This window comes from Sphaerodactylus townsendi, linkage group LG15, assembly GCF_021028975.2.
Source record: "Sphaerodactylus townsendi isolate TG3544 linkage group LG15, MPM_Stown_v2.3, whole genome shotgun sequence".
Classification (NCBI taxonomy): Eukaryota; Metazoa; Chordata; class Lepidosauria; order Squamata; family Sphaerodactylidae; genus Sphaerodactylus; species Sphaerodactylus townsendi.
The window spans coordinates 29,692,792-29,719,148 of record NC_059439.1 but is presented as its reverse complement, the minus strand read 5'-3'; the positions used below and the strand labels follow the sequence as shown (position 1 = coordinate 29,719,148).

At 52.0% G+C, this 26,357-nt stretch overlaps 1 protein-coding gene across 2 annotated transcripts; it reads right to left on the bottom strand.

Moving 5' to 3' along the window:
- On the bottom strand, positions 1-26,046 carry LOC125445221 (C-Jun-amino-terminal kinase-interacting protein 4-like). 2 transcript variants are annotated; one of them, XM_048518161.1, is made up of 27 exons: positions 25,369-26,046; positions 23,138-23,258; positions 21,296-21,366; positions 21,120-21,208; positions 19,559-19,646; positions 19,331-19,439; positions 17,882-17,969; positions 17,242-17,348; positions 16,994-17,045; positions 15,669-15,821; positions 15,149-15,197; positions 14,445-14,575; positions 12,900-12,953; positions 12,605-12,772; positions 11,268-11,385; positions 10,822-10,905; positions 9,997-10,050; positions 9,684-9,897; positions 9,273-9,423; positions 8,350-8,430; positions 6,804-6,871; positions 6,579-6,727; positions 5,264-5,435; positions 3,364-3,474; positions 3,153-3,272; positions 1,849-1,962; positions 1-1,038 (listed from the first exon to the last, which is right to left on the bottom strand). In XM_048518161.1, exons 1-27 carry the CDS (start codon positions 25,666-25,668, stop codon positions 938-940), a joined length of 3,117 nt encoding a protein of 1,038 aa, XP_048374118.1. In that variant the 5' UTR covers positions 25,669-26,046; the 3' UTR covers positions 1-937. The 2 variants fall into 2 exon arrangements, with proteins under 2 accessions (XP_048374118.1, XP_048374119.1); XM_048518162.1 differs by having other exon boundaries at positions 9,684-9,846; positions 25,369-26,045.
- Positions 26,047-26,357: the final 311 nt, after the last annotated feature.

Genomic DNA, 26,357 nt, shown 5'->3' with positions numbered 1-26,357 from the left:
AGAAATTAATAGCTTTATTGAGAACTAACCCCACACAGTCATTGATCCTGAGGGGTGTGTGAGAAGCCCTACTCTTGCTGAGACAGACAAACAGCAACCCTGAGAAGCCAACAGCGAATTGGGAACCTGGCCAAGCCTCGCTCTGTCAGAGCTCCAGGGAGGATTCGGCTAGCTCAGTAGCACCAGAAACCAACCAATCCCAGCCCCTCTTCTACAGCGACGGCACCACAGCGAGGCAAGAGAACTCCCCCCTTCCAGTCTTGCAGAGTAACGCAGCAGGCCGACGCCGCATTTCAACTCTCGACTGCTGCGCGGTTCCAGATTTGCCAGTCTTGCCCCCACATCCCAACCCGTGGAATCAAAAGTGCATTAGAATCACAGTCAACAGCGGGAGGCAAAAGGGAACGCAAAAGTTCCTTCCCCGATAAACTGGTCATCGCGCCTTCTCCAGACACCCCAGGAATCCTGGTTCTCAGCCTCCAGTGCTGTAACTTATTTGCAGGTTTGCTTCCTGGCAGCTCGTGTTAGACGCCTTCCGCTTGCTCGCTTGAGCGGTAAAAGGTGAGTTATGCCACATGGGAGCAAAAGTATCGGGATCTGATAAGGGTGCCCTCTGTATACGGGCAGGGAACTTTATTGCACAACGATGCACTGCCCTGGTCGGAAGGCAGCACAGACAGTCAAGGAGGCGGTAGGAAGGACGTCGGGCGTTTTCGGGAAACCGATCCTGATGTCCAGAAGGTGTTTTTCCATTCGTGGTCTGCGAGATTCATTAAAACAGCCCTGTAGACTCCCAGAGGCTCAATTCCCATACAAAGAGGATGGGGGAGTGGTGGGCCGGCCCCACCGCGATCAAGCAGCTGTGCCGTTCCCTCTGAACTGGGAGTCCAAGGCAGGCCCGTCACCACAGCACAGGGGCAGGCCCGTCACCGCAGACTCAAGCCTGCACCTGCCAGACGATAAGGTGACTCCGCTCAGCGCGACGTAAGCGGGGGTTTGGGAGCAGCAGGTCGCCGTAGCGTTCGTCGGTGTCATCTCCTGGGATTGCGGAGAAACAGGAAGGGAGAGAAGGTGTTAGCCATGGTGCTGAAATAGCCAGGTGGGGAGTCCTCACTGAGTCCAATCCAATCCAATCCAATCCAAAAACCTTTATTAGGCATAAACCAGAAGTACCATACATTCAGAGTACAAGAACAGGATCATTGTTATATATCATGTAGAACATGAATTAAAAATGTAGCAACTGCTTCAGAAATTTCTACATTAGAGCTGTTCAATAGCTTAGACATTTTTAGTTTGTCTGAGAGAAACATAAATTCCAGAGGTAGTAAAGCTCCCAGATCAGTTCTAATATCATTATACCTCGAACAGTAAAGCAGGATATGAGGGATTGAGTCCATAGTGTTGGGACAGTACCGACAACAACGCTCACTTTGTGGGATGTTAAGGAAACGACCTTGAAGATAGACAGAGGGGAATGAGTTGCACCTGCATCTGCACTTATAATTAACAAGCTGTTCTAAATATACAGCAGGGCTAGATTTCGGGGGTGTGATCCCAAAGTATAGAGGGGAACAGGAGCTTTGTGCAGCACTCAGAAGAGATTGGTATTCCTGGTCGTACAGTCTGATCTTTAGACGATGGTAAATTTCTGTGGCGTTAAAGCATATGGAGAGACTCCCATGAGAAACCCAAGGAGAAGATTTTTTTTCCAATATGGAGCCACCACTTCGAAAGCTGAAGCTCCCTCATTTCTAGCAAGGATAAACTTTTTGGATCTGTGCACTGAGTCCTAGATCCTGTTCCCACGTCCCAGACGTCTAAGGAACTTCTAAGGAACGTGCTCACCTATTCGGAGATTAATGTAGCCTTCCCCTCCACTTAGCACCAAAGAGCAAGGCTTCCTCGGTTTCTTTTCGTGGGTTTCCTTGGGATTCTCTGAAGACGACCGATCCATGCATCCTAAAATAAGGAAAGGACAGATACGGAGCTTAAACCGAAGGCATTCCAAGATTCTATCGTCGGGTCACATTGCAGGGGGTTGGACTTGATGGTCTTTGGGGTCTCTTCCAATTCTATAATTCAAAGCAATTTTTCTTCCTTTTAAAAGGGGTTGTACCTAGTAAACCCCCCTCCCCCTCCCCAAGTCAATTATTTTCAACTTTTTCCAAAACTGGGATTTGTTTTAAAAGGACCATTTTTCTGGCTGAGAAAAATCTGAAATATACCAATAAGGGTGTTTTTGCTTTTTCTCCGTTCAGCTTTGCCAAATGGTCACCCCTACTTCAAACCAACATATTCCCTCTACGTTCCGCCCGAAAGACCAAGAGGCATAGATGTGTCAGAGCACTGTCATAACGGTGTCTGATCATCAAAATCTAGATGACAGTTGTCACGTGACATAAGCCTCATTCTGGGCTTAATGGGTACAGAACTGCGATTGGCCAGTAAACCGTATATAAGTCTGCAACGTGCACAGCTCTGCGAGACACTTGTCTTCGCACTGCCTGGCGGAGCACTTTGTCTGTGAGAGCAACATTTTGTGAACGAATAAAAGCAGGGCTGCTTCTGTGAAGCTGAGCCGCTGTGTGCGTCTGAGTTCCTACTGAGTTCCTGAGGAGCAGCAGTGGCGTAGGAGGTTAAGAGCTCATGTATCTAATCTGGAGGAACCGGGTTTGATTCCCAGCTCTGCCGCCTGAGCTGTGGAGGCTTATCTGGGGAATTCAGATTAGCCTGTACACTCCCACACACGCCAGCTGGGTGACCTTGGGCTAGTCACAGCTTCTCGGAGCTCACTCAGCCCCACCTACCTCACAGGGTATTTGTTGTGGGGGGGAAGGGCAAGGAGATTGTAAGCCCCTTTGAGTCTCCTACAGGAGAGAAAGGGGGGATATAAATCCAAACTCTTCTTCTTCTTCTTCTACTGCGTTCCTGTGTGTGGTGCAACTCTGCTACCCGGAGATTTACCCCACACCTTCACAAGATGAGCCCCAAAATATCATCAGGGTCTGCCATTAGTTCATCCAAATAAGCAGGGAGCCTTTTCCACCAAAAGTTCTCCTTTCTCCCGCCCACATTTTAATCCACTCAACTCCATCCCTCACGCAAAGAATCAGCGGATGATACACCCCCACGCCTTCCCTGCTGGTTACCTGGGACAGTGACAAAGAAGCGAACAGCATCCCGGTGCCCGTGATAACTGATCTGGGCTTGCTCCATGGCACAATAAGGGATGCCAGCGGGCGCGGGAGATCCTGAGCTTCCTGCGGCTTCTGCAGAGAAAGAAGAAACCGGAAGTCTACAGAAATGGCCACGAGAGGGCAGTGCCACGCCGCTCGCCTTCCCAAAGCCCCGTGTCCTTACCGGAGACGAAGGGCAACGAGAGGACGGTGCCTCCGGATGTGCCGACCCACAGCCGCTTCCCGAAAGCACCGAGCGCTGTGATGTTCAGAGCTAAGCTGAGGCTACTCGGCCCTAGAAGGGAAGGTGAAGGAGCCAAGAGTGAGCTTCAAGCGTGGCCATTCAAAATCAAAGCCAACATGAAGGGCTGACCTGGGTAGCTGGATAGCTGCTGATGGTGCCCCCTCCCCTCCCCCTCCTTTTTCTTTTTGGCCCTTTACATCTGGGCCTCTTGTCATCTGAGGGGACTCGCCGCCCTACCCACTGGGTGAGGAGTTTTAAAATGGGGTTGTTGGACGCCACCTATGTTTAGCCTATATATTAGGTTTAGTTTTCCTTTTTTCTATCGCTGCTTTTAAAGGTTTTAGCTATTTTATGACTGTATTGTGACTATATGTTGTTCACCACCCTGAGCCCTCCGTGGATAGGGCGGTATAAAAGTCCAAAGAACGAACGAACAAACGAACAAACAAACAAATAAAAGGGGCTTGGACAGATTTATGGAGGAGAAGTCGATCTATGGCTACCAATCTTGATCCTCCTTGATCTCAGATTGCAAATGCCTTAGCAGACCAGGTGTTCAGGAGCAGCAGCAGCAGCAGAAGGCCATTGCTTTCACCTCCTGCCTGTGAGCTCCCAAAGGCACCTGGTGGGCCACTGCGAGTAGCAGAGTGCTGGACTAGATGGACTCTGGCCTGACCCAGCAGGCTCTTTCTTATGTTCTTAAGTTATTTCTGTTCAGAAGGCAGTGCTTTGAACAGCATAGCTGGGAGAAGCAGAGTCTCTTTGGAGAACTATCTCGTGCTCTAAGCAGCTCAGTGCCCTTAAAGAAGGGCACCCAGTCCTGGATACCCCGTTTCCCCGAAAATAAGACATCCCCTGAAAATAAGACGTAGTAGAGTTTTTGCTGAAGTGCTAAATATAAAGCATCCCCCGAAAGTAAGACGTGGCAAAGTTTTTGTTTGGAAGCATGCCTGTCAAACAGAGCATGCAGCTGTGGAGTGGAAAAATGAGACATCCCCTGAAAATAAGATGTAGTAGAGGTTTTGCTGAAGTGCTAAATATGAACCATTCCTCGAAAGAAAGATGTAGCAAAGTTTTTGTTTGGAAGCATGCCTGTCGACCAGAGCATGCAGCTGTGGAGCGGAAAAATAAGACATCCTCTGAAAATAAGACATAGCGGATCTTTGGGAGCAAAAATTAATATAAGACACTGTCTTATTTTGGGGGAAACGGGCTCTTAACCCCCTACGCCACTGCTGCTCCTGTATCTAATCTGGAGGAACCGGGTTTGATTCCCAGCTGTCGCCTGAGCTGTGGAGGCTTATCTGGGGAATTCAGATTAGCCTGTGCACTCCCACACACGCCAGCTGGGTGACCTTGGGCTAGTCACAGCTTCTCGGAGCTCTCTCAGCCCCGCCTACCTCACAGGGTGTTTGTTGTGTGGGGGGGGGAAGGGCAAGGAGATTGTAAGCCCCTTTGAGTCTCCTGCAGGAGAGAAGAGGGGGATATAAATCCAAACTCCTCCTCCTCCTCCTCCTTCTTCTTCTTGGACCAGGAGTAGTGGATTCAAGATGAAGGAAAAGAGACTCCACCAAAACATCAGGAAAAACTTCCTGACAGTCAGGGCTGTTCGGCAGTGGAATGCACAACCTCAGAGTGTGGTGGAGTCTCCTTCTTTGGAGATTTTTTAAGAGAGGCTGGATGGCCATCTGTCAGGAGTGCTTTGATTGTGTGTTTCTGCATTGCAGGGGGTTGGACTTGATGGCCCTTGGGGGTCTCTTCCAGGGGACTCAAACCCGGTTCTCCAGATTAGAAGGCTGTTCTATTCAGGGGCTGGTATGAACCCAGCTCCGCTGCTCACCAAGCATGCGGCTGATGTAGGGCCCCAGCTCCACTTCCTGCAGGGGCTGCCCGGTCTCCGCGTGAAGCAAGCGCAGCACGGAGTCTAGGCGAACCGAGACCCATATGCCGCTGCCGGCCGCCACCATGTGCCGCACTTGGCTTTCAGGATGCGAAGTCACCTCGAAGTACCGCTGGAAGAAGAACAGTAGTGGTTATGACAGGCAACTGATTCAGAGAACACCCCCCACCCTAACATCAACTTGATCTGGTTATTGGACCTTGGATCCTAATGATGAAGAACTGATCTTCAGAAGAAGAAGAAGAAGAGTTTGGATTTATATCCCCCCTTTCTCTCCTGCAGGAGACTCAAAGGGGCTGACAATCTCCTTGCCCTTCCCCCCTCACAACAAACACCCTGTGAGGTGGGTGGGGCTGAGAGAGCTCCGAGAAGCTGTGACTAGCCCAAGGTCACCCAGCTGGCGTGTGTGGGAGTGCACAGGCTAACCTGAATTCCCCAGATAAGCCTCCACAGCTCAGGCGGCAGAGCTGGGAATCAAACCCGGTTCCTCCAGATTAGATACACGAGCTCTTAACCTCCTACGCCACTGCTGCGTAGAAAGTTAAGAGGTGACATGATAGTCATCTTTAGATATTTGAAGGGATGTCATGTTGGTGAGGGAGCAAGCTTGTTTTCTGCTGCTCCAGAAACGAGGACCAGGAGTCATGGGTTCAAGGGAAAGGGATGATTCCACCTAAACATCAGGAAGAATTTCCTGACTGTCAGGGCTGTTCGGCAGTGGAATGCACTACCTCGGAGTGTGGTGGAGTCTCCTTCTCTGGAGGTTTTCAGAGAGAGGCTGGATGGCCATCTGTCAGGAGTGCTTTGATTGTGTGTTCCTGCATGGCAGGGGGTTGGACTTGATGGCCCTCGGGGTCTCTTCCAACTCTATGGCCCCTTCCGCACACGCAAAATAATGTGTTTTCAAACCACTTTCACAACTGTTTGCAAGTGGATTTTGCCATTCCGCACAGCTTCAAAGAGCACTGAGAGCAGTTTGAAAGTGCATTATTCTGCATGTGCGGAATGAGCCTATGATTCTACGATCTTTTTGCCCTCTAACAAATTACTCGTTGGAATCCCCCAATCTCACTTTGAATGGCCATCACAAGTTTACTGCCCAGTCGCCACCCCTACATTTAACTGTCTTGTTCTAGCACTAAAGTGTTGAGAGGATCATACGAGATCCAGCCGTCTCTTGACGGTCGTATATAGACTTTAAATCTTCCACTTCGGCTCCACAAGTTCCCCACCTCCCACGAGCCCGAGAGATCACCTGGATGCGAGCAGCGCGCAGATCCAGCACGTAGATCCGATTCCCGTATCCACACCACAGCCGATCCAGCACCGGGATGGCGCAACGAATGGAGCGCCGCGGCCTTCCCAAATCGACCAGGCGCGGAGAACGCAGGTCCCACTTTCGGACTGAGAGAAAACGGATTAGGTGGAGGTCAGGCAACACGGGAGGCCGAAAGGAGAGGACCGGAGCCGCAGGACTTACCAGGGTTCCGGTGGAAAATGGCCACGGATCCATCCCCTAGGGTGGCTGCGACACGGCCCTGGGAGTGGCTGAAACCGAAATGTTCAGGTAAGTCAGATAAGGTTCCAGTGGCACCACCGAAGAACTTGCGCCAGGGCCATGCAGCGGGGGCCTGAAGGCCTTCCAAGAAAGCAATGAACATAAGAAAGAGCCAGCTGGATCAGACCAGAGTCCATCTAGTCCAGCACTCTGCTACTCGCAGTGGCCCACCAGGTGCCTTTGGGAGCTCCCATGCAGGATGTGAAAGCAATGTCTTCTGCTGCTGCTGCTCCTGAGCACCTGGTCTGCTAAGGCCTTTGCAATCTCAGATCAAGGAGGATCAAGATTGGTAGCCATAGATCGACTTCTCCTCCATAAATCTGTCCAAGCCCCTTTCAAAACTATCCAGGTTAGTGGCCATCACCACCTCCTGTGGCAGCATATTCCAAACACCAGTCACGCATTGCATAAAGCAGTGGTGGCGAACCTATGGTACAGGTGCCAGAAGTGGCACTCAGAGCCCTCTCTGTGGGCACATGCAAACAGAGTCGCTTCCCTCCCCCCACCCCCACACACCTAAGACCTACTTTTGGGAAAGCAGTGTAGGTAACCCTGTTAAGCGCTGTTAAACCCCACTGATTTTCATGCGAAGAACTAAAGTGTGATCCTTTATCTGGGAGTAAGTTTGGTTGCTGGCAATGGGGCTTGCTTCTGAGTAAACCCTCCTAGGGTCGTGATTCACCCGTTGGAAGAGTTGCATGGTTGCTTCAAAACAAAGCCACCGACTACCACCAAGCTTACTCCCGTGTAACGGACGCCTCGGAGCCAATCGTTTTTTCTAAACTGAAACCTCAGCATTCAGGTTAAATTGCTGGGTTGGCACTTTGCAATAAATAAGTGGGTTCTGGGTTGCAATTTGGGCACTCGGTCTCGAAAAGGTTCACTATCACTGGCATAAATAAATGTTTCCTTTTGTTCAGGGGTCTTCAAACTATGGCCCTCCAGATGTTCATGAACTACAATTCCTATCAGCCCCTGCCAGCATGGCCAAGTGGCAGGGCTGATGGGAGTTGTAGTTCGTGAACATCTGGAGGGCCGTAGTTTGAAGACCCCTGCTTTTGTTAGTCCTAATTCTAAGGAGCAGCAGTGGCGTAGGAGGTTAAGAGCTCGTATATCTAATCTGGAGGAACCGGGTTTGATTCCCAGCTCTGCCGCCTGAGCTGTGGAGGCTTATCTGGGGAATTCAGATTAGCCTGGGCACTCCCACACACGCCAGCTGGGTGACCTTGGGCTAGTCACAGCTTCTCGGAGCTCTCTCAGCCCCACCTACCTCGCAGGGCGTTTGTTGTGAGGGGGGAAGGGCAAAGAGATTGTCAGCCCCTTTGAGTCTCCTGCAGGAGAGAAAGGGGGGATATAAATCCAAACTCTTCCTCTTCTTCTTCTTCTAATTCTTCCCCCCCAGCATTTTCGATGGATGCCCCCTGGTTCTAGTATTGTGAGAAAGAGGCATGAAGGGTCACAGACTCACACGATGCAATGGACCGCATCCTTCAGCTGGGCTTTGCCCTGGCAGCGCCTCCAGTCCGTCTTGGCAGAGTGAATGTGGATGCTACAAAGAAGAGAAAAGCTTTCACCTGCGCCGCCAGCTGAGCCCTCCTGGCACAACCCCGCGTCTCCGGATGCGCTTGCTGTTCTTACTAGCAACCATCATGTCAGTACCGTCCACCCGGTCTCCTAGCAACACTGGGCATGCTCAGTGTACACAAGTATGGCAGTATCCCTGCATACCCCAATGTGGTGGCTGGGGGACTGCCAGAGAGCCAGCGTGGCGTAGTGGTTAAGGGCAAGTGCACTCTAATCTGGAGAACCGGGTTTGATTCCGCGCTCGGCCACTTGAGCTGTGGAGGCTTATCTGGGGAACCAGATTGGTTTGTGCAATCCAACACTCGCCAGCTGCGTGACCTTGGGCTCGTCACGGTTCTTCGGAGCTCTCTCAGCCCCACCCACCTCACAGGGTGTTTGTTGCCGGGGGTGGGGAGGAGATTGTAAGCCGCTTTGGGTCTCCTTACAGGAGAGAAAGGGGGAATATAAATCCAAACTCCTCCTCTTCCTTTTCTACGAGGAGCATAAAACGAAATGTTACAATAACGAAGATGCAGCAGCTGGTTGAAGAACTGCAGCAAATCTGGTGGCCTCCAATGGAAAGCAGGATTATTTATTTGTTTGTTTGTTTGTTTGTTTGTTGCATTTATAGGCCGCCTCACCCCCGAGGGGCTCGAGGCGGCTCACAATGTGGCCGTTCACTCGGACAGCAAATCAACACAACACAAACTTAAACCCATTAAAACCCATTAAAAGCAGCAGTTACTAGTAATAAATATGAGTAAAAAATTAAAACAACCAGGTTGTTTCCCCACGCCGCTTCTTCCCCACGCGGCCCTTGCCAATTACCATCCCTCCTGGGTCCCAAACCACACGGTGGGTTCTGTGTCGGCCGCCTCCATTTCCAGCGTTTCATCCTCGCTGTCCGATCCAGGCGCCAGGGGGTCTTCGAGGATCTCGGGCTCCAGCTCAGGGCTCTCTCGACCGGGCACCATAAGGCCTATGCAACAAGAGGAAACCGCAGGAGATTGCAACCAGACGGGGTCATTCTGCAGGCCTCGTGTGTAAGAACAGGGAAACAAACCTCCTTCTCCAGATTAGAGTCTACCATTCTTACCCATTACACAGCACAAATCTATTCCCATCCCATCCCATCTTCTGCACACACACGCACAGTCTCGCCCTCTCTGTCAGGCTCTGGTTTACGCAAGCCCTTCCCTTCCTCCTCCCAAATATCAACGTCCCCTTCCTCACACTTACCAGGCACGCACACAAGGGAGAGGATGTGAATTCCAGGCAACACAAAATGTTCCAGGAGTTGGTTGGGGTTCTGAGCGTCGAAAAGCATTATCTCGCTTGCCGAGTGGGTTCCTGAGGCCACCCAAAGCCGAGAGCTGCCTTCAAGGCACTGGCTGGGTGCGCCCTGTGGGTGGAAAGTGCCCTGAAAAATGCCTGGCGTAGGAACGTCTGCAAGCTGAAAGAGTCTGGCCTTTTGAAGCAGACAGGGTCTGCTAAAGGGTTTCACCCGAGAGAACCCCAAGCGGGAGCCGCTGTTGTTTCCCAAGATACTTACGGCCTCTGGTGTCCCTTGAAGCTCCATCCCGACCGATGCTGCGGCACACCAGAGCTGCAACAGGAGAGGTGAAAGCATTACCTGGGGATCGTTATTGAGAGCAGCACAGGAATTGCAGCCTCTGAGCCCACCTGGAGTCAAGAGACTCTGCAGCAACAATTCCCGAACTGTGCATAAAGGCACACTAGTCTGCTAGGAAGGAACAGCCTGCATCTCACGAGAAATGACGGGTTCCTGGGAGCCTTAAACATATACATAGGTGCATAGAGGTGGTCCTGTTCGTCCCTGTTTGATCTGCTGCTCAGGTCACTCTCAGCCAGCATGGCGTAGTGGTTAAGAGCAGGCGCACTCTAATCTGGAGAACAGGGTATGATTCCCCGCTCTGCCACTTGAGCTGTGGAGGCTTTTCTGGTGGACTAGATTAGCCTGTGCACTCCAACACATGCCAGCTGGGTGACCTTGGGCTAGTGACAGTTCTTCGGAGCTCTCTCAGCCCCACCTACCTCACAAGGTGTTTGTTGTGGAAGGGACGGGAAGGGAAAGGAGATTGTAAACCCTTTTGAGTCTCCTTACAGGAGAGAAAGAGGGGATATAAAGCCAAACTATTCTTCTTCTTCTTCTCCTCCTCCTCCTCCTCCTCCTCCTCTTCCTCTTCTTCTTCTTCTTCTTCTTTTCTTCTTCTTCTTCTTCTTCTTCTTCTTCTTCTTCTTCTTCTTCTTCTTCTTCTTCTTCTTCTTCTTCTTCTTCTTCTTCTTCTATCAGTCAGCCTTCATCGGGCCTGGAACGCACAACTATTCAAAACAACAACAATCCTGCTTTTTTTACCTTGGTACTGGGATCCTTCTGGTCCAGCATCCGTAACTGCACAAGGACAGGCACTTCAGCACCCCCTACAGGTGGATCCTGGCCCTGCAATGGAATTAAAAGCTCTGTTTTAAACCTGTGGAGATTCCCCTCGCAGAGATGTACATTCCTAACCAGTAATCGATCCCGTTACTTGGGTGAAGAAAAACACAGAATATTCCAAAACACTGCATTACGGGTGGCTCATGAGGTAAATTCACACCTATGGACATCATATTTCTAAGAGGGAAAGCTGCCTGTGCAAAGACATGCGTGGGCCCGAAACACCACACTGTCAGTTTTATTACGCAGGCCTATCATCCCTGTTGAAAATCATCAGTCCACAAAGCACAGCCCCTCCGCTTGGGACCTACAGCAGCTGGACTCCCAGGTGCCCCAGATCCTGGTAGGTGCAGAAGAACGTTCACCTGGAGGGCAGGTGGCTGGCTCCACCCATGGATCTGTCCCCGACCATGCTCCTGCCAGATGTGCGACCGGATATCACGGTACAGTTCACGGCGCTTCTGTTGCGGGGAAGAATCAGCCCTGCAGATAGAAGAGACAGTCGTGGGGAGCAGAGAGTCTAGCCGCCACCCTACATGCAGTTCCACTGAGCCCAGCGGGATTCACCTAAGTCCAGCGTTTCAATCACGCAGGGGTCGTTCAAGAACAAAATAAGGTGAACAAAGTCGAGGAGATCCAAGATGGCGCGTGTGTATACATTTTGCAGACTACAGATAAACCAGGACAAAGGCTCTCGAGACTGTCAATTTCTGCAGCCAATAGTGTATTCTGGGCTTTTCCAGAGAGCCAGCATAGTGTAGCGGTTAAGAGCAGGTGGATTCTAATCTGGAGAACCGGGTTTGATTCCCCATTACTCCACCTGAGTGGCAGAGGCTTATCTGGTTTCCGCACTCCTACATTCCTGCTGGCTGACCCTGGGCTAGTCACAGTTCTTCAGAGCTCTCTCAGCCCCACCTACAGAGGTGGGATCCAGCAGGTTCTCACCAGTTCCCAAGAGTGGGTTACTAATTATTTGTGTGTGCCGAGAGGGGGTTACTAATCGGGTCCGCTTTTCCACCTCCACGCCCTCGCCTCCCCGAGAGGCATCCTGCCTTTGAACGTGAAGGTTCCATATAGCAATTGCGACTAATAATGTCACTCCCTGAACTGGGTTAATCCCTTTCAGGTACTGCAATTCATGGATTCTCTGCCTTTCGTACCTTTTATCTCACCAGTCTCTATCCAAGAACCTGTGTGTGTTCACCATTGCTGTGTTCAGATTTGTGAGTTGGGGCATTTTCTATAATGTGATAATGATTTAGAAATGACCTGGTGCAAAAAAAATTTTTGGGGGTCGTGGTGGGGTGGCTGCCCATGGGAGGGGGGGAAATCCAACTCAAGTTTTGCCCAGGGCTCAGGTTTGCCTAGGTACGCCTCTGCCCAATTTGCTGAGGGGGGGGTGGGGGGGCTGGAGAGGAAACCTGTTACTAAAATTTTTGGATCCCACCACTGCCCACCTACCTCACAAGGTGTCTGTGGTGGGGAGAGGAAGGGAAAGAAGGTTGTCAGCCACCTTGAGTCTCCTTACAGGAGAGAAAGGTGGGGTAAAAATCCAAACTCTTCTTCTTCTGTTGTCCAACAGAATTGCTCGCACACAGAGTTTCAGGGAAGACATTATTGATCATCAGAACCATGACCCATGTGAGTATTTCCGCACCCTCTCCCACAAAAAAAAACCCTCAGAAGAAGCCACAGAACTTACTCAGTGGGCGAGGTTGCTCGTGGGATGTATCTCAAAGCCGGAGACGCCTGCCCGCCATTCCGTCCCAATTCACCTCGCAGGCTGGGGCTAGATCGGGCCCGCCCCGCCAGCAGGGGGGATGCCGGAGCTTTCTCTGGAGCATCCAAGGGGCTAAATAGGCGATCGAATCTGCCACAAGAAAGCCGACGTGACGACGGGGAAGGGACTGCCCTCAAAAGTCTACCCTAAAATCAAAGCCAGGTGCAAATCCCAGGACGGAAGACGAGCAGGGCAATAAACTAAAGACAGAACTTACATTTTCCAGAAAGACGACTTTTTCATCTGGACTGCCTGTTCTTCTCTCGAGGCCCTAGAAAAGGAAGGAATCATCATTCAGCGGCTGTCACGGCTGAAGTCAAGGACTCTGCACCTCCCTCTTCAAACTTTAAAGTGGGGTGTCCAATTTTGGCCCTCCTGTCAACTGCATATTGTGTAACTTGTGTATCTAATCTGGAGGAACAGGGGAGCAGTGGCGTAGGGAGGTTAAGAGCTCGTGCATCTAATCTGGAGGAACCGGGTTTGATTCCCAGCTCTGCCGCCTGAGCTGTGGAGGCTTATCTGGGGAATTCAGATTAGCCTGTACACTCCCACACACGCCAGCTGGGTGACCTTGGGCTAGCCACAGCTTTTCGGAGCTCTCTCAGCCCCACCTACCTCACAGGGTGTTTGTTGTGAGGGGGGAAGGGCAAGGAGATTGTCAGCCCCTTTGAGTCTCCTGCAGGAGAGAAAGGGGGGATATAAATCTAAACTCTTCTTCTTCTTATTATTATTATTATTGTGTGTTGTGTCCTTGATTCCCAGTCGGTTCGCGCCTTAAACTGTCTTTGGCTAGTCGCCTGGATTTCTGGCTGGGACGTTTTATCTGAGACTGTCTGCTATCTTTTCATGAATGCTGACTGTGAGAATATGCCTTGAGAATATGTTTTGTTATCTGCAGTGTTTTTATGTTGCTTTTATATTGTTGCTCTAACTCTGCGGAGCCAGAGTTCTCCTGCTTCGCTTTCGAATACAACTTAGCCAGGGATTAAAGAACTGTTTGAAGTTACTTAGCCTGGAAAGTCTGTTCGTTACACCTCCCGATGTTCATGGACTACGATTCTCATCAGTCCCTGCCAGCAGCTCTGGCAGGGGCTGATGGGAATCGTAGTCCATGAATGTCTGGAGGGCCAGAATTGGACACCCCTGATTCAAAGGAAGAAGAAGAAGAAGAAGAAGAAGAAGAAGAAGAAGAAGAAGAAGAAGAAGAAGAAGAAGAAGAAGAAGAAGAAGAAGAAGAAGAAGAAGAAGAAGAAGAAGAAGAAGAAGAAGAAGAAGAAAAAAAGAGTTTGGATTTATATCCCCCCTTTCTCTCCTGCAGGAGACTCAAAGGGGTTTACAATCTCCTTGCCCTTCCCCCCTCACAACAAACCCCCCCCTGAGGTGGGTGGGGTTGAGAGAGCTCCGAGAAGCTGTGGCTAGCCCAAGGTCACCCAGCTGGCGTGTGTGGGAGTGTACAGGCTAATCTGAATTCCCCAGATTCAGGCGGCAGAGCTGGGAATCAAACTCGGTTCCTCCAGATTAGACACACGAGCTCTTAACCTCCTACGCCACTGCTGCTCCATGATGTGTCAGCGAGAGTGGGGCCCAAAACAACTTGCAGTGCAGGTTTGTCGCAGCCCTCTCTTTCAGCCTCTTGTCACATCGATGGTGAAGTCCAATGGTTCCCCACACGGACTTGGAAAGTCAGAAGCTGCAGGCATCCCCCTTGTTCCTTACATTCCCTCCCTGCCAATCTAACACTGGGCCCACCGACCTCCCTGACCTTAGGAGCTCAGTGCGCCGAACAGCTTCTTGCAGCTCCATCAGCCTTTCCTTGTAGAGGTTGCGTTCCATGACCACACGCGCCATCTCTGCCCGGGTGAACCGCTGAGGCCTGGAGGGGGCCACTTCCGCCTGCACAGGAAGAGAAAGATCTTGCCTCAACTTGCAATCCCCTCCCAAGGAGACAGAGTCCTTGGCTCCCAACTCTGTTTTGCCGTGACCCTCAAGGCCCTGCCTGGACAACCGGTCCTCCACAGAACCCAAAGTCCCGCCAGGCTCTCCAAGCAGAGGTGGGATCCAGCAGGTTCTCACAGGTTCCTGAGAGTAGGTTACTAATTATTTGTGTGTGCCGAGAGGGGGTTACCAATTGGTGATTTTGCCACGTGATTTTTGCCTTAGTTACGCCCCTTCTCTCAGCAGTAGCGCGCAGAACTTGAAGCAGTCTAGCAGGAGGTGCACCGGCGTGCGTGGCAGCCTGCGCGCATTCGTTTCCCGCCCAAGGACCGGCGCAGCGGCTGCGTCCTTGCCACAGCCCCCCCCCCAGGATGCCCCACCCCCGGAATGCCCAGCCACGCCCCTGTTGTGCCCTGCCCAGCCCCATTGGCCCTATGCCACAGTTTGAATCTCACCACCATGGGAACCTATTACTAAAATTTTTGGATCCCACCACTGTCTCCAAGCCCCAGCAGAGGGCGCTCCAGTTACCTCCCCGTCATCACAGGGACGCCTCGTTTCCTCCAACTCCTGTCGGATCCTGGAACGAAAAAGGTAGTGAAAATAGCTGAAAGGTGATCCCGTCCAGCGTGGTGTCGTGGTTAAGAGCGGGTGGATTCTAATCTGGAGAACCGGGTTTGATTCCCCACTCCTCCACCTGAGTGGCAGAGGCTTATCTGGTGAACCAGATGTGTTTCCGCACTCCTGCATTCCTGCTGGGTGACCTTGGGCCAGTCACAGTTCTCTCTGAACTCTCTCAGCCCCACCTCCTTTACAAGGGGTCTGTTGTGGGGAGAGGAAGGGACAGGAGCTTGTCAGCCACCTTGAGTCTCCTTACAGGAGAGCAAGGTGGGGTACAAACCCGAACTCTTCTTCTTCAAAGCAACAAAGTAAGTTCCCAGCCGAGAACAGACTTGAACCCAAAGCCATAGTCCAACTCCTGGCATCCTGGCTGACACTGGCTCTAGTAAAGTGAAACCCCAGGGTCAGGGGAGCACTTCCTGGGTCATACCGATTGAGCTCCAACTCGGCCTCCTTCAGCTGTGTTTGGCAGCGGCTCAGGCTCCCCATGGCTACCTCACGCTCCATCCGCAGCGATTCGCGGTCTTCAGTGAGCTCCTCCACACGGGCGATAAGGTGACGGCGGGCGGTATCCAGAGCGATCCTGGAGGGCAAGAGACGCAGCTTGAATCCCTGATTCCTTCCGTGAAGATAGTCTCATAAGGACAGCTGTGGTGGCCCCCAGTAGAAGGGCAAGATTCAAGTCCAGAAGACCGACAAGATGTTCAGGGTATGAGCTTTCACTTGACTAACAGTGGTGGGATCCAAAAATTTTAGTAACAGGTTCCCATGGTGGTGGGATTCAAACTGTGGCGTAGCGCCAATGGGGCTTGGCGGGGCACGACGGGGGCGTGGCCGGGCATTCCTGGGCGGGGCTGTGGCAAGGACGCAGCCGCTGCGCTGGTCCTTGGGCAGGAAACGAATGCACGCAGGCGCAGGCTGCCACGCACGCCGGTGCACCTCCTGCTAGACTGCTTCAAGTTCTGTGCGCTACTGCTGAGAGGAGGGGCGTATCTAAGGCAATAATCACGTGGCAAAATCACCAATTAGTAACCCCCTCTCGGCACACACAAATAATTAGTAACCTACTCTCGGGAACCTGTGAGAACCTGCTGGATCCCACCTCTGAACATGCCGCCACCCACCCACCCAATTTTGTTTCTCCCCTAAAGTGCTACCAGACTTGAATGCCGCAGAATGCAAAGCATCGTGAAGTGGTAGAATGGAGGGTACCGCTTCAAACTGCAGGAGCGAGGGTAATAATATATTTTTTAATTTTCCTCAGTATTAAAAAGTCCCTGTAAGTAAAAGAAACGACAACTAACGCAGCAGTGAGGAAGAGTCCAGCTAACCCCACGGTGGCCCCTTCCGCACATACAGAATAATGCACTTTCAATCCACTTTCACAATAGTTTGCAAGTGGATCTGGCTAGTCTGCACAGCTTCAAAGAGCCTTGAAAGTGGATTAAAAGTGCATTATTCTGCATGTGCGGAAGGGGCCGTACCTGCCACATCGGTTCTCTTTTCGTTGGGTGCATTTGCTTTAATGGAATTAAACACGCATCCCCCCCCCCCCCCGCAGGCTGAAGTGGTACGGCCCATACTACCACCTCAGCAATCTATTACCTCGTTCCCACCTCAGTGGACTGCATATACAGACCAGTCCTGGATGGGAACACAAGATCTTTCCTTCCCGACAGTCCAAGTTCCCCTCCCTTTACGATTGGGGGGGGGGGGGGAGTGCCAGCCCGTGGCAGGGAGGGTCCTTGCTCTCACCGTGCCTCTTGTAGCTGTGCGTTTTCTGCCATAAGGGTTTCCAAGCCGTCCCCTGCAAAGATTGTAAAAACACCAACATCTTTTGAACTGGGTGGCAGGTTCAAAACTTAATTCCACTGGGGGAGGCTCTGTAAACCAGGTATTCTGAGTGTAGCACCCCTGGGGTTATAACATGAGCTACGTTCTCTGGGAGGAGAGCGGAAATCGAGAAGCCCCAGCAGGAAGAAGGAAAGCGGAGCGACGCTTACCCTGCAGATCGGCTCCGTCATCCATGTCGCTGATAATTTCTGGGCTGAGGCCCGAGACCTCGGCGAAAAGTGAGACCGTGTTGCGCTCGAGGGTGGTATTCAGGGGGCTGAGAGACAGACAGACAGACAAATAGACAGAGTACCCACCCGCCTTCGCACTGGGAACACACACCCACACGTGACACCACAGTAGACAGGAACCAGGGTGAACATGTACTGGGGTTTGTGAGGAAGGGGGCGGGGCGTCACCTGAGGAGAGGGTCACAGAGATGTCCTTCACAAAAATATTGTGGCGCTATCCTCTCGACAGGGGCTGCAGTGGTTTCAAAACAACTGCAGAAAGGCTTTGTGAGTGGAGGGAAAAAATTGCCGGCCTGGCCATCTGACTCAGTGGTTTGTGGTCCTCCAAAGCAACAAATATGACAGCTAGAAGGGCTGATGTGGCTCAACAAGGTAAAACCAGAGTGTCAGGAAGTAGAATTGCCATACTGACGATGAGGGGGCAGGAAGCAAAAGTCCAGCAGTTTCCTTCCACCAATGGAGGTCAGTGCAGTCCACGTTTGGGCGCTGGCCAAACAAGACTATCCTCTCTGTGTGCTGTCTGCTCAGATCAGGGAGGAAGTGGACATGCCCCTTTTACCTGTTTGGCAGCTGTGGGGCAGGTGCCAGTTCTGGAGTGGAGCGCAGAATCTCATCCAGGTCAAAGCGTTCCTCTCGGGCAGGGGAAGCTGGAGGAAAAGAAAGGCCATGCCCGTGTTATTTCGATAAGGCAACAGCTGTGATATTATTATGTCGATCCCATCTTTAAGAGCAGCATAACAGTCATATTTATGTAGTGCCGTCGGCAGACAAGGCCAATTTGCAGGCTGTGAGAACCAAACCAAATAGGGAACAGATTCCTGCTCCAAAAGGGTTTCTGATCTGCACTTTGACAGAGGAAGAGATAACAAAGGAGAATGGGATGCGGGGAACACAATGGATGGACTTATTGAAATAGTGAATAGTGAATCACCATCCAGAACAATAACATTCCAGAGCTGGGTTTTACTAGGGCCTCAATCCAAATTTACTTGGGAGTATACCCAGTGGTGGGATTCAAAAATTTTAATAACAGGTTCCGATGGTGGTGGGATTCAAACAGTGGCGCCGCTGCACACACGCACCTCCAGTCCCTATTGGGCAGGGAGGTTGCTTTAGTCACCCCTTCTCGGCACTCAGAAAAAATTAGTAACCACTTCTAGAGAAGTGGCGAGAACTGGTTGGATCCCACCTCTGAGTAGACCCCACGGAATTTGCAGAACACCTCTTAGGAAATGGTTTTACTGAATAGCATAGTGTCGTTTGCCTCTGGACCTGTGGACAAAGGATCAAAGCCAAATGTGGCAGAAATCTTCAAGGAACCAACCCTATACGTGGACAGAGTCACCACATGGAAGGTTTTTAGGTGGCTGTAGTGTGGCCAGGAGCTTCAGGGCAAATTCGGGCCACAGGTAGCCAGTGACTTTATTCTAGCTTGTTAAATGCCAAATGTGCTTTAATTCCTGGTCTTTCTGGGGGTATGCTGATACAACCTGCAGCTATGTCAAGTTACACCTGCGTTAGAGAAGAAGAGTTTAGATTTACTTCCCCTTTTCTCTCCTGTAAGGAGACTCAAAGGGGCTGACAATCTCCTTTCCCTCCCCCAGCCCCACAACAAACACCCTGTAAGGTGGGTGGGGCTGAGAGAGCTCCGAAGAACTATGACTAGCCCAAGGTCACCCAGCTGGCCTGTGCTGGAGCGCACAAGCTAATCTGGTTCCCCAGCTAAGCCTCCACAGCTCAAGTGGCAGAGCAAGGAATCAAACCCGGTTCTCCAGATTAGAGTGCACCTGCTCTTAACCACTACACCACGCTGGCGACCCTGTAAGGCATAGGTGTCAAACTCGCGGCCCTCCAGATGTTATGGACTACAGTTCCCATCACCCCCTGCCAGCATCATGCTGGCAGGGGATGATGGGAACTGTAGTCCATAACATCTGGAGGGCCGCGAGTTTGACACCTGTGCTGTAAGGTTTCCAAGGCAAGGGATGTTCAGAAGGGGTTTGCACACCGGCTTTCTCTGGCTGCACCATCTCTTGGGCCAAAGGGCAGTTGTTTCTTCCTGCTGTTTTTTGGGGTGCCTTCTCCAAGCAGGGCGGCTCCCGATTCTCTCCAGAATCCTAAAATATGAAAGAAACCACGGAAGGGGATGAACTGCAGGTCCCCTTCCCGACCCACCGCTCCTTTCTGGACCAACACTAACAGGCCCTCCACGGATCCATCCCAAAAGGTTGCTTACCTCTAGGGGCTGCGGTGACTCGGGTGCTCCGGGGTCTGAGGTGCTTGGCAGAAACTGTGAAGGCTCCTGGATGCGTCGGGGCTTCAACCTGACCAGGTGATGAAAATATTAATTTTTATAGCCCTGTTCCTAACCGCGACTGCTCAGCTGCCCAGGAAATGACCAATGACCAGAGGTGGGATCCAGCTGGTTCTCACCAGTTCCCGAGAGTGGGTTACTAATTATTTGTGTGTGCCGAGAGGGGGGTTACTAATTGGGTCCGCTTTTCCATCTCCACGCCCTCGCCTCCCAGAGAGGCATCCTGCCTTTGAACGTGAAGGTTCCATATAGCAATTGCGACTAATAATGTCACTCCCTGAACTGGGTTAATCCCTTCCAGGTACTGCAATTCATGGATTCTCTGCCTTTCGTGCCTTTTCTCTCACCAGTCTCTATCCAAGAACCTGTGTGTTTCACCATTGCTGTGTTCAGATTTGTGAGTTGGGGCATTTTCTATAATGTGATGATGATTTAGAAATGACCTGGTGCAAAAAATTTGGGGGGGGGGTGTCTCGTGGTGGGGTGGCTGCCCATGGGGGGGGCATCCAACTCAGGTTTTTCCCAGGTCTCAGGTTTGCCTAGGTATGCCTCTGCCCCCTTTGCTGAGGGGGGGCTGGTGAGGGAACCTGTTACTAAAATTTTTGGATCCCACCACTGCCAATGACCCTAAACTCCCCAGGTCCAGACACGCTTTCCCTCTGTGCTGCGTTCACCTCTCAGGCCCACATCACATTCCATTCTCTGGGTTTGCTTTACTTCCTTCTTTCCACCTCCACTTCGTTCCTCTCTTTCCACCTTCACTGGTTTTGCTTTGGGAGCCAGCGTGGTGTAAGTGGTTAAGAGCAGGTGGATTCTAATCTGGAGAACCGGGTTTGATTCCCCACTCCTCCACCTGAGTGGCAGAGGCTTATCCGGTGAACCAGATGTGTTTCCGCACTCCTACATTCCTGCTGGGTGACCCGGGGCTAGTCACAGTTCTCTCTGAACTCTCTCAGCCCCACCTGCCTCACCAGGTGCCTGTTGTGGGGAAAGGAGCTTGTAAGCCACCTTGAGTCTCCTTGAACTCCGTGGCTTCGTGTCGATGTGTTTGGGGCTGTGGAGGGATGGGTGGAGGAAGGGGAAAGTGAGGATGGGTATGAGTCTGAAATTGTGTGCATCGAGGAATGCTGCTGTAGATTTCGTTGTGCGTGCACAATGACAATAAAATGCTTATGCTTAAATGCTTATGCTTACAGGCGAGAAAGGTGGGAAATAAATCCAAACTCTTCTTCTTCTTCCCCTCTTCCCACCTACACTGGTTTTTATTTGTTCCCCTCTTTCCATATCTCTTTCTGCTATATTTCAAGGAGGAAGCCCTGAACGGGTTCCTCAGCAACCTCCACAGTTCAAGTGGCAGAGCGGGGAATCAAACTTCTCCAGATTAGAGTGCACCTGCTCTTAACCACTACACCACGCTGGCTCTCAGTGCCACCACTACCCCATTGGCTTCCTAACTCTGCACGCCTCTTTCCTTTCTCCAAACCTTTTTGTCTCTACGGATGGAGATCCAGTTTGGCCTACGCCAGCCAACACCACCCGCTGCGCCTTCAGTTCCCTGTAACTTTGCGTCATCTGTAAGGGAAAGGATAAGTTGAGAAACATAGGAAAGGTGGGGAAAAGACAAGTGTGCCAGTCTAGGCTGTAACAGACTGCCGGTACCTTTGTGTGGGTCTGGCTGAGAGCCGAGAGCTCCTTCAAGAGCAGAGACTTTTGGTCTTCCAGGCTGGCCACTGTGAAGAGGACACCAGGGAAAATAAAGGGGGGTGGATTTAGGCAGACACAATATACACAAACACCAATTTAAAAACGGACAAATCCAACTGATTTGCAATGTGATCCCAAGCAGGTTTGACTGGAAAGTGTTTCTTGCTGAGTTCAGTGGGACTAGTCCAGGCTGACCAGACGTCCCACTTTTGGCGGGACAGTCCCGCCTTCAAACAATGTGTCCCGCCAGTCCTGCTGGAAAGTTTCATTGTCCTGATTTTTTGGGAGGCTGCCGCGACTGCCTCCTCTGGGGCGCTAGGCAGTGCGGCCAGCCTCCCCAAAAAATCGGACAATTGAAATAACTCAGTGGACGCGGGACAAATTAGTCCGCGAGGAGCTGGAAGGCTTCTGTCCATTAGGGGCTTTTGGCCACCGTCCTCGCAATACGCGGCCGCTAACCCCCCTCGTCCTGGTTCACAAAGGTGACCTTAGACTAGCCCACCATCCTGTTGCTGCCAAAATTATGATTTTTCAACAGAGTTTGGATTGGGCACTCCTACCCAGTGCAGATCAGTCCACTGAGTTCAGGGGGGTTTAATGTACAATACAACAACCTTTATTAGGCATATTAAAATAGGCTCCAGAGCATTACAGACATTTCTGAAGTACAAATCAAACGTACGTTCAAAGGGGGTTTAATGTATTATTGAAGGCTTTCACGGCCGGAATCACGGGGGGGGGGGGCGGGGGCTGTGTGGTTTCCAGGCTGTATGGCCGTGTTCTAGCAGCAATGCTGTTAGAACACGGCCATACAGCCCGGAAACCACACAGCACCTCAGAGGGGCTTATATCTAACCCTGTGTGCATGGAAACAGACAGGTAAGGGCAGGGGCGTACAGCCCAGAGGGACATAGGGGGTCAGATTGAATTTTAACTATTATTCGATTTGTCTTCCTTTTGCACCTTGTTATTTACTGTTCGTCTTGTTTGATCTGTACACCGCTCCTAGCCCTTCAGGGGTAGAGCGGTCCATCAAATCGAATAAATAATAATAATAATAATAAATGTCTCCAGGCTGCAGCCATTTAGTCACGTGGGGGGCGGAAAATCACCCCCACACCCCTCCTCCTGCCCCCCATACACTGACTTCAAGACCTGGTGCAAAAAAAACATTGTTTGGTCATGGTAGGGGAGTGGGTGGGGTGGAAAACTCAGATTTTGCACCGGGCTCCATTTTCCCTGGATACGCCTCTGGCCAAGGGCAAACGGCAGACAATGTATTCATGCTAGCAAATTATTACAGAACCACTGGAATTTCCCTGGTACGGTCAAGGTCATAGAATCCCCCTGATAAAAAGGGGCAGAATGGTTACTCCCAGTGAGAGAAAAAAGAAACTGTTGTTGCTGTGAATGGAGGGATGGAGGTCGTGGTGCGTGTATACATATAGATCTCCGCACTGTAAAAATGCATTAGCAAAACACAAACACGGGCAACAGCAGTCCAAGTTTACAAAGAACCTAAAAAAGCATACTTGAAAGATTGTCTTGCTCCCTCTTTCAGGACAGCCTACAGTCTCGGGAAACCAGATATACTGGCCCAGCAGAACGTGTGGGAGGACTGGGCACACGTGTCAGTGGGAAAGGCATGGGCAGGCGCTGAGCCACCCTGCGGGTAGAAGAGGCCCTGCCAGGAAGATCGCTGTTTGAATCTGTGTTTTGGCAGGGAGCCCGCCTCTGCTGCTGCTACACGACACACGTGTTATCGAGTTTAAACAGGAAAGGGTTCGTTTCACGCACCCTGATCGGCGTAGCTCCGGGCTTTGCCCTCCAGGGCCCGGCTCTGCCCCTCCAGCCGAGCGACGGTGGCGGCGTGCGCCTTGCGCTCCTGCTCCATCGTGTCCTCCAGTTCCATGAAGCGCTGCGAGGGAGAGAACCCAAAACGGTCCAGGCAGCTGATCCAGCCTCCAAATCCTAGCCCTCAAAACTCATAAGAACATGAGAACATAAGAACAAGCCAGCTGGATCAGACCAGAGTCCATCTAGTCCAGCATTCTGCTACTCGCAGTGGCCCACCAGGTGCCTTTGGGAGCTCACATGCAGGATGTGAAAGCAATGGCCTTCTGCGGCTGCTGCTCCCGAGCACCTGGTCTGTTAAGGCATTTGCAATCTCAGATCGAGGAGGATCAAGATTGGTAGCCAGAGATCGACTTCTCCTCCATAAATCTGTCCAAGGCCTTTTTAAAGCTATCCAGGTTAGTGGCCATCACCACCTCCTGTGGCAGCATATTCCAAACACCAATCACACGTTGCGTGAAGAAGTGTTTCCTTTTATTAGTCCTAATTCTTCCCCCCAGCATTTTCAATGGATGCCCCCTGGTTCTAGTATTGTGAGAAAGAGAGAAAAATGTCTCTCTGTCAACATTTTCTGTCCCATGCATAATTTTATAGACTTCAATCATATCCCCCCTCAGACGTCTCCTCTCTAAACTAAAGAGTCCCAAACGCTGCAGCCTCTCCTCATAAGGAAGGTGCTCCAGTCCCTCAATCATCCTCGTTGCCCTTCTCTGCCCTTTTTCTATCTCTTCAATATCCTTTTTGAGGCAGTTTCACCTCCATAGGGCTGAATTGTGTACCTCCGGGGACATTTTCATAGGAATATCGTTACCTTCAGCCTACTCTTACATGACATGTCCTCACGCGCTCCCTAGCATCGCTGGGGACAGCAGCCTCTTTCCGACTAAGCCCAGACTCCCGAGGATCCTTCTCCGCTTCACCGGATACCACAGGTCCCCCCCCCCCGCGCCCGTATTCCAGACAAGCTATGTTTTCAACCTGTCCCTCATGCCAGATGACATTACATAGAAATCACTCTTATATCATCCTCTGTCCTGACCTGGGGTAGCTCAGAAGAAGAGTTAGGATTTATAGCCCACCTTTCTCTCCTGTAAGGAGACTCAAAGGGGCTTACAAACTCCTTTCCGTTCCTCTCCCCACAACAGACACCCTGTGAGGTAGGTGGGGCTGAGAGAGTTCTGAGAGAACTGTGACTAGCTCACCCAGCAGGGACGTAGGAGTGCGGCAACACATCTGGTTCACCAGAGAAGCCTCCGCCACTCAAGTGGAAGAGTGGGGAATCCAACCCGGTTCTCCAGATTAGAATCCACCTGCTCTTCACCACTACACCACGCTGCCTCAGGCCAGTTGTATCTTATCATATCTCAGAAGCCCAGTTAGTCTTTGGAGGGGAGACCAACGGGAAAAACCAGGGTCTCTATGCAATGGCAAACCACCTCCAAATGTCTCCCATCTCGAAAACCCTACAAGGTTGTGATTTGACAGCGCTTTTCACCACCCCTACATCGCTAAATGGAACGCTCCGGGGGCATAGAGGTCATCTTCTCAAGGCAAGGAAACCTTTTTTCTTTAGTATAGCAAAGTGAAGGCGAAGAGAAGGGGGGTGTTTTTGAGGGCAGCGTGACAGCCGTTTCTCAAACTCATGAGCGATCCCGGAACGAGTGGATAATTTCTCTCTCCGGTCCTTCTGTTTTTAGAACACCAAAAAACCCAGAGACTTCCACTGGGGCCAAAGTTTACTTCCATCAAAAGGAAGCACTTTGGACCATACTAAAGCAACCCAGGGAACTCCCTGCTACAAGATGTGGCCCCTGAAATGGCTGCCAAAGGGAAAAGGGGGGGGGCATTGATGAAAATACAAAAGGGAGATGCAGCAGTCGTGCCTCCAACAGTATAGTTGAGGTTTTGTTTACAGGATATGTAGGGAATCAGCAATAAAAGCAATCTGCGGCTACGTGAATCTATCTCCCCTGCCAGTCTGCCCCCTCCCCAAGTAGGGTGGCCCCCTAACTGCCCCATAGGAAGTCTCCTAGTTTGGCACAGGGTGGGAACCTTGGTAGTCTGTCTCCCGCCAGGGAATCCCGCTTGCCAACCTCCCGGCCGGGACTTTGGTCCTTCCTTGGCCCAGCCCCCGGGAGGTCCCCTCTGCTTCCGGCGGCGCGACCCTCACTCACCTCCTCGGCCCGCTTGCGGCCGCCCCGTTCCCGCTCGTACTGCTCCAGCAGGCGCAGCCGGTCGTCGCGGAGCCCCTCCAGGGACTGGTCCCGGTCGCGCACCTGCCCGCAAGACCTCTGCAGCGCCTCCAGCACCGACACCAGCTGCGGCAGCAGCCCCGACACCGCGCCGGGCCCGTGGGCGCCCACCAGCCGCTCCAGCTCCCCGTACAGACCCCCGGCCATGGCGGACACCAGCTCCTCGTAAGGCGCCGGGCTGGCGTCCCCGTCGCCCCCGAAGGTCTCCTCGGGGTCCTCCATCGCCACCCCGCTCTAACCACTGGGCCGTCCGGTCCCCGCTCCCTCCAGACCCCTCCTTCCCCTGTAGCCTTTAACCCCAGATCCCACCCCCGAAGAAGATCTTGACTCCTCCGGCCTCAGCGTGGGCTCCAGCTTCGCTCCCCGCTCACTCTTTCCCCCTTCCCCGGGTTCCTCCCCTAATCCCGTTCTGCTTTAACCGCTAGGCCACTCTCCCCTCGCACCCCCTTTCCCAGAAGACCGTCGCTTTCCAGGCTCCAACCACTTTCTCGCTCTTTCTGAAGAACTCCGGGATCCGGGGATCCTCTCCCCCCTGCCCACCACCAGCACCTCCCACCTAAAAAAAATATCCCCGAATTCGAACTCTGCTCCCCGGCCGGTTCCTACTTCTCCCCCCCCCGCCCCCGGTCCTAACTTCATGTCACTTTGCAAGTGGAAAAGGAGGCGGGGCCGCAGCGCCCAAGGACAGCCAATGGCGCGCGAAGAAAGCGACAAGAGGAACCAATGGCGCGCGGCGGTGCGTCTTGGTGGCCAATGGCGCACGGAGGAAGGAGACTTCCCACGCAGGGCCGGGAGCGGAGGAGGGGGAAAGACGGGGGTAGTATTAACTTTCTGCCATCACATGATCCTGGGTCATATGACCTGCAGGATCTGGCCGGGCTTTGTGCACGTCTGAACGTCCGATTTGTGGA

What these genes read in the sequence shown, in the direction of transcription:
- LOC125445221 (XM_048518161.1), bottom strand. Translation starts at nt 25,668, where the DNA reads ATGGAGGACCCCGAGGAGACCTTCGGGGGCGACGGGGACGCCAGCCCG. An exon ending in TTCAAGGGACACCAGAGGCC is followed by an intron (nt 9,898 to 9,996) that starts GTAAGTATCTTG and finishes AGACTCTTTCAG; the next exon opens with CTTGCAGACGTTCCTACGCC. An exon ending in CTTCTTTGTCACTGTCCCAG is followed by an intron (nt 1,963 to 3,152) that starts GTAACCAGCAGG and finishes TCCTTATTTTAG; the next exon opens with GATGCATGGATCGGTCGTCT.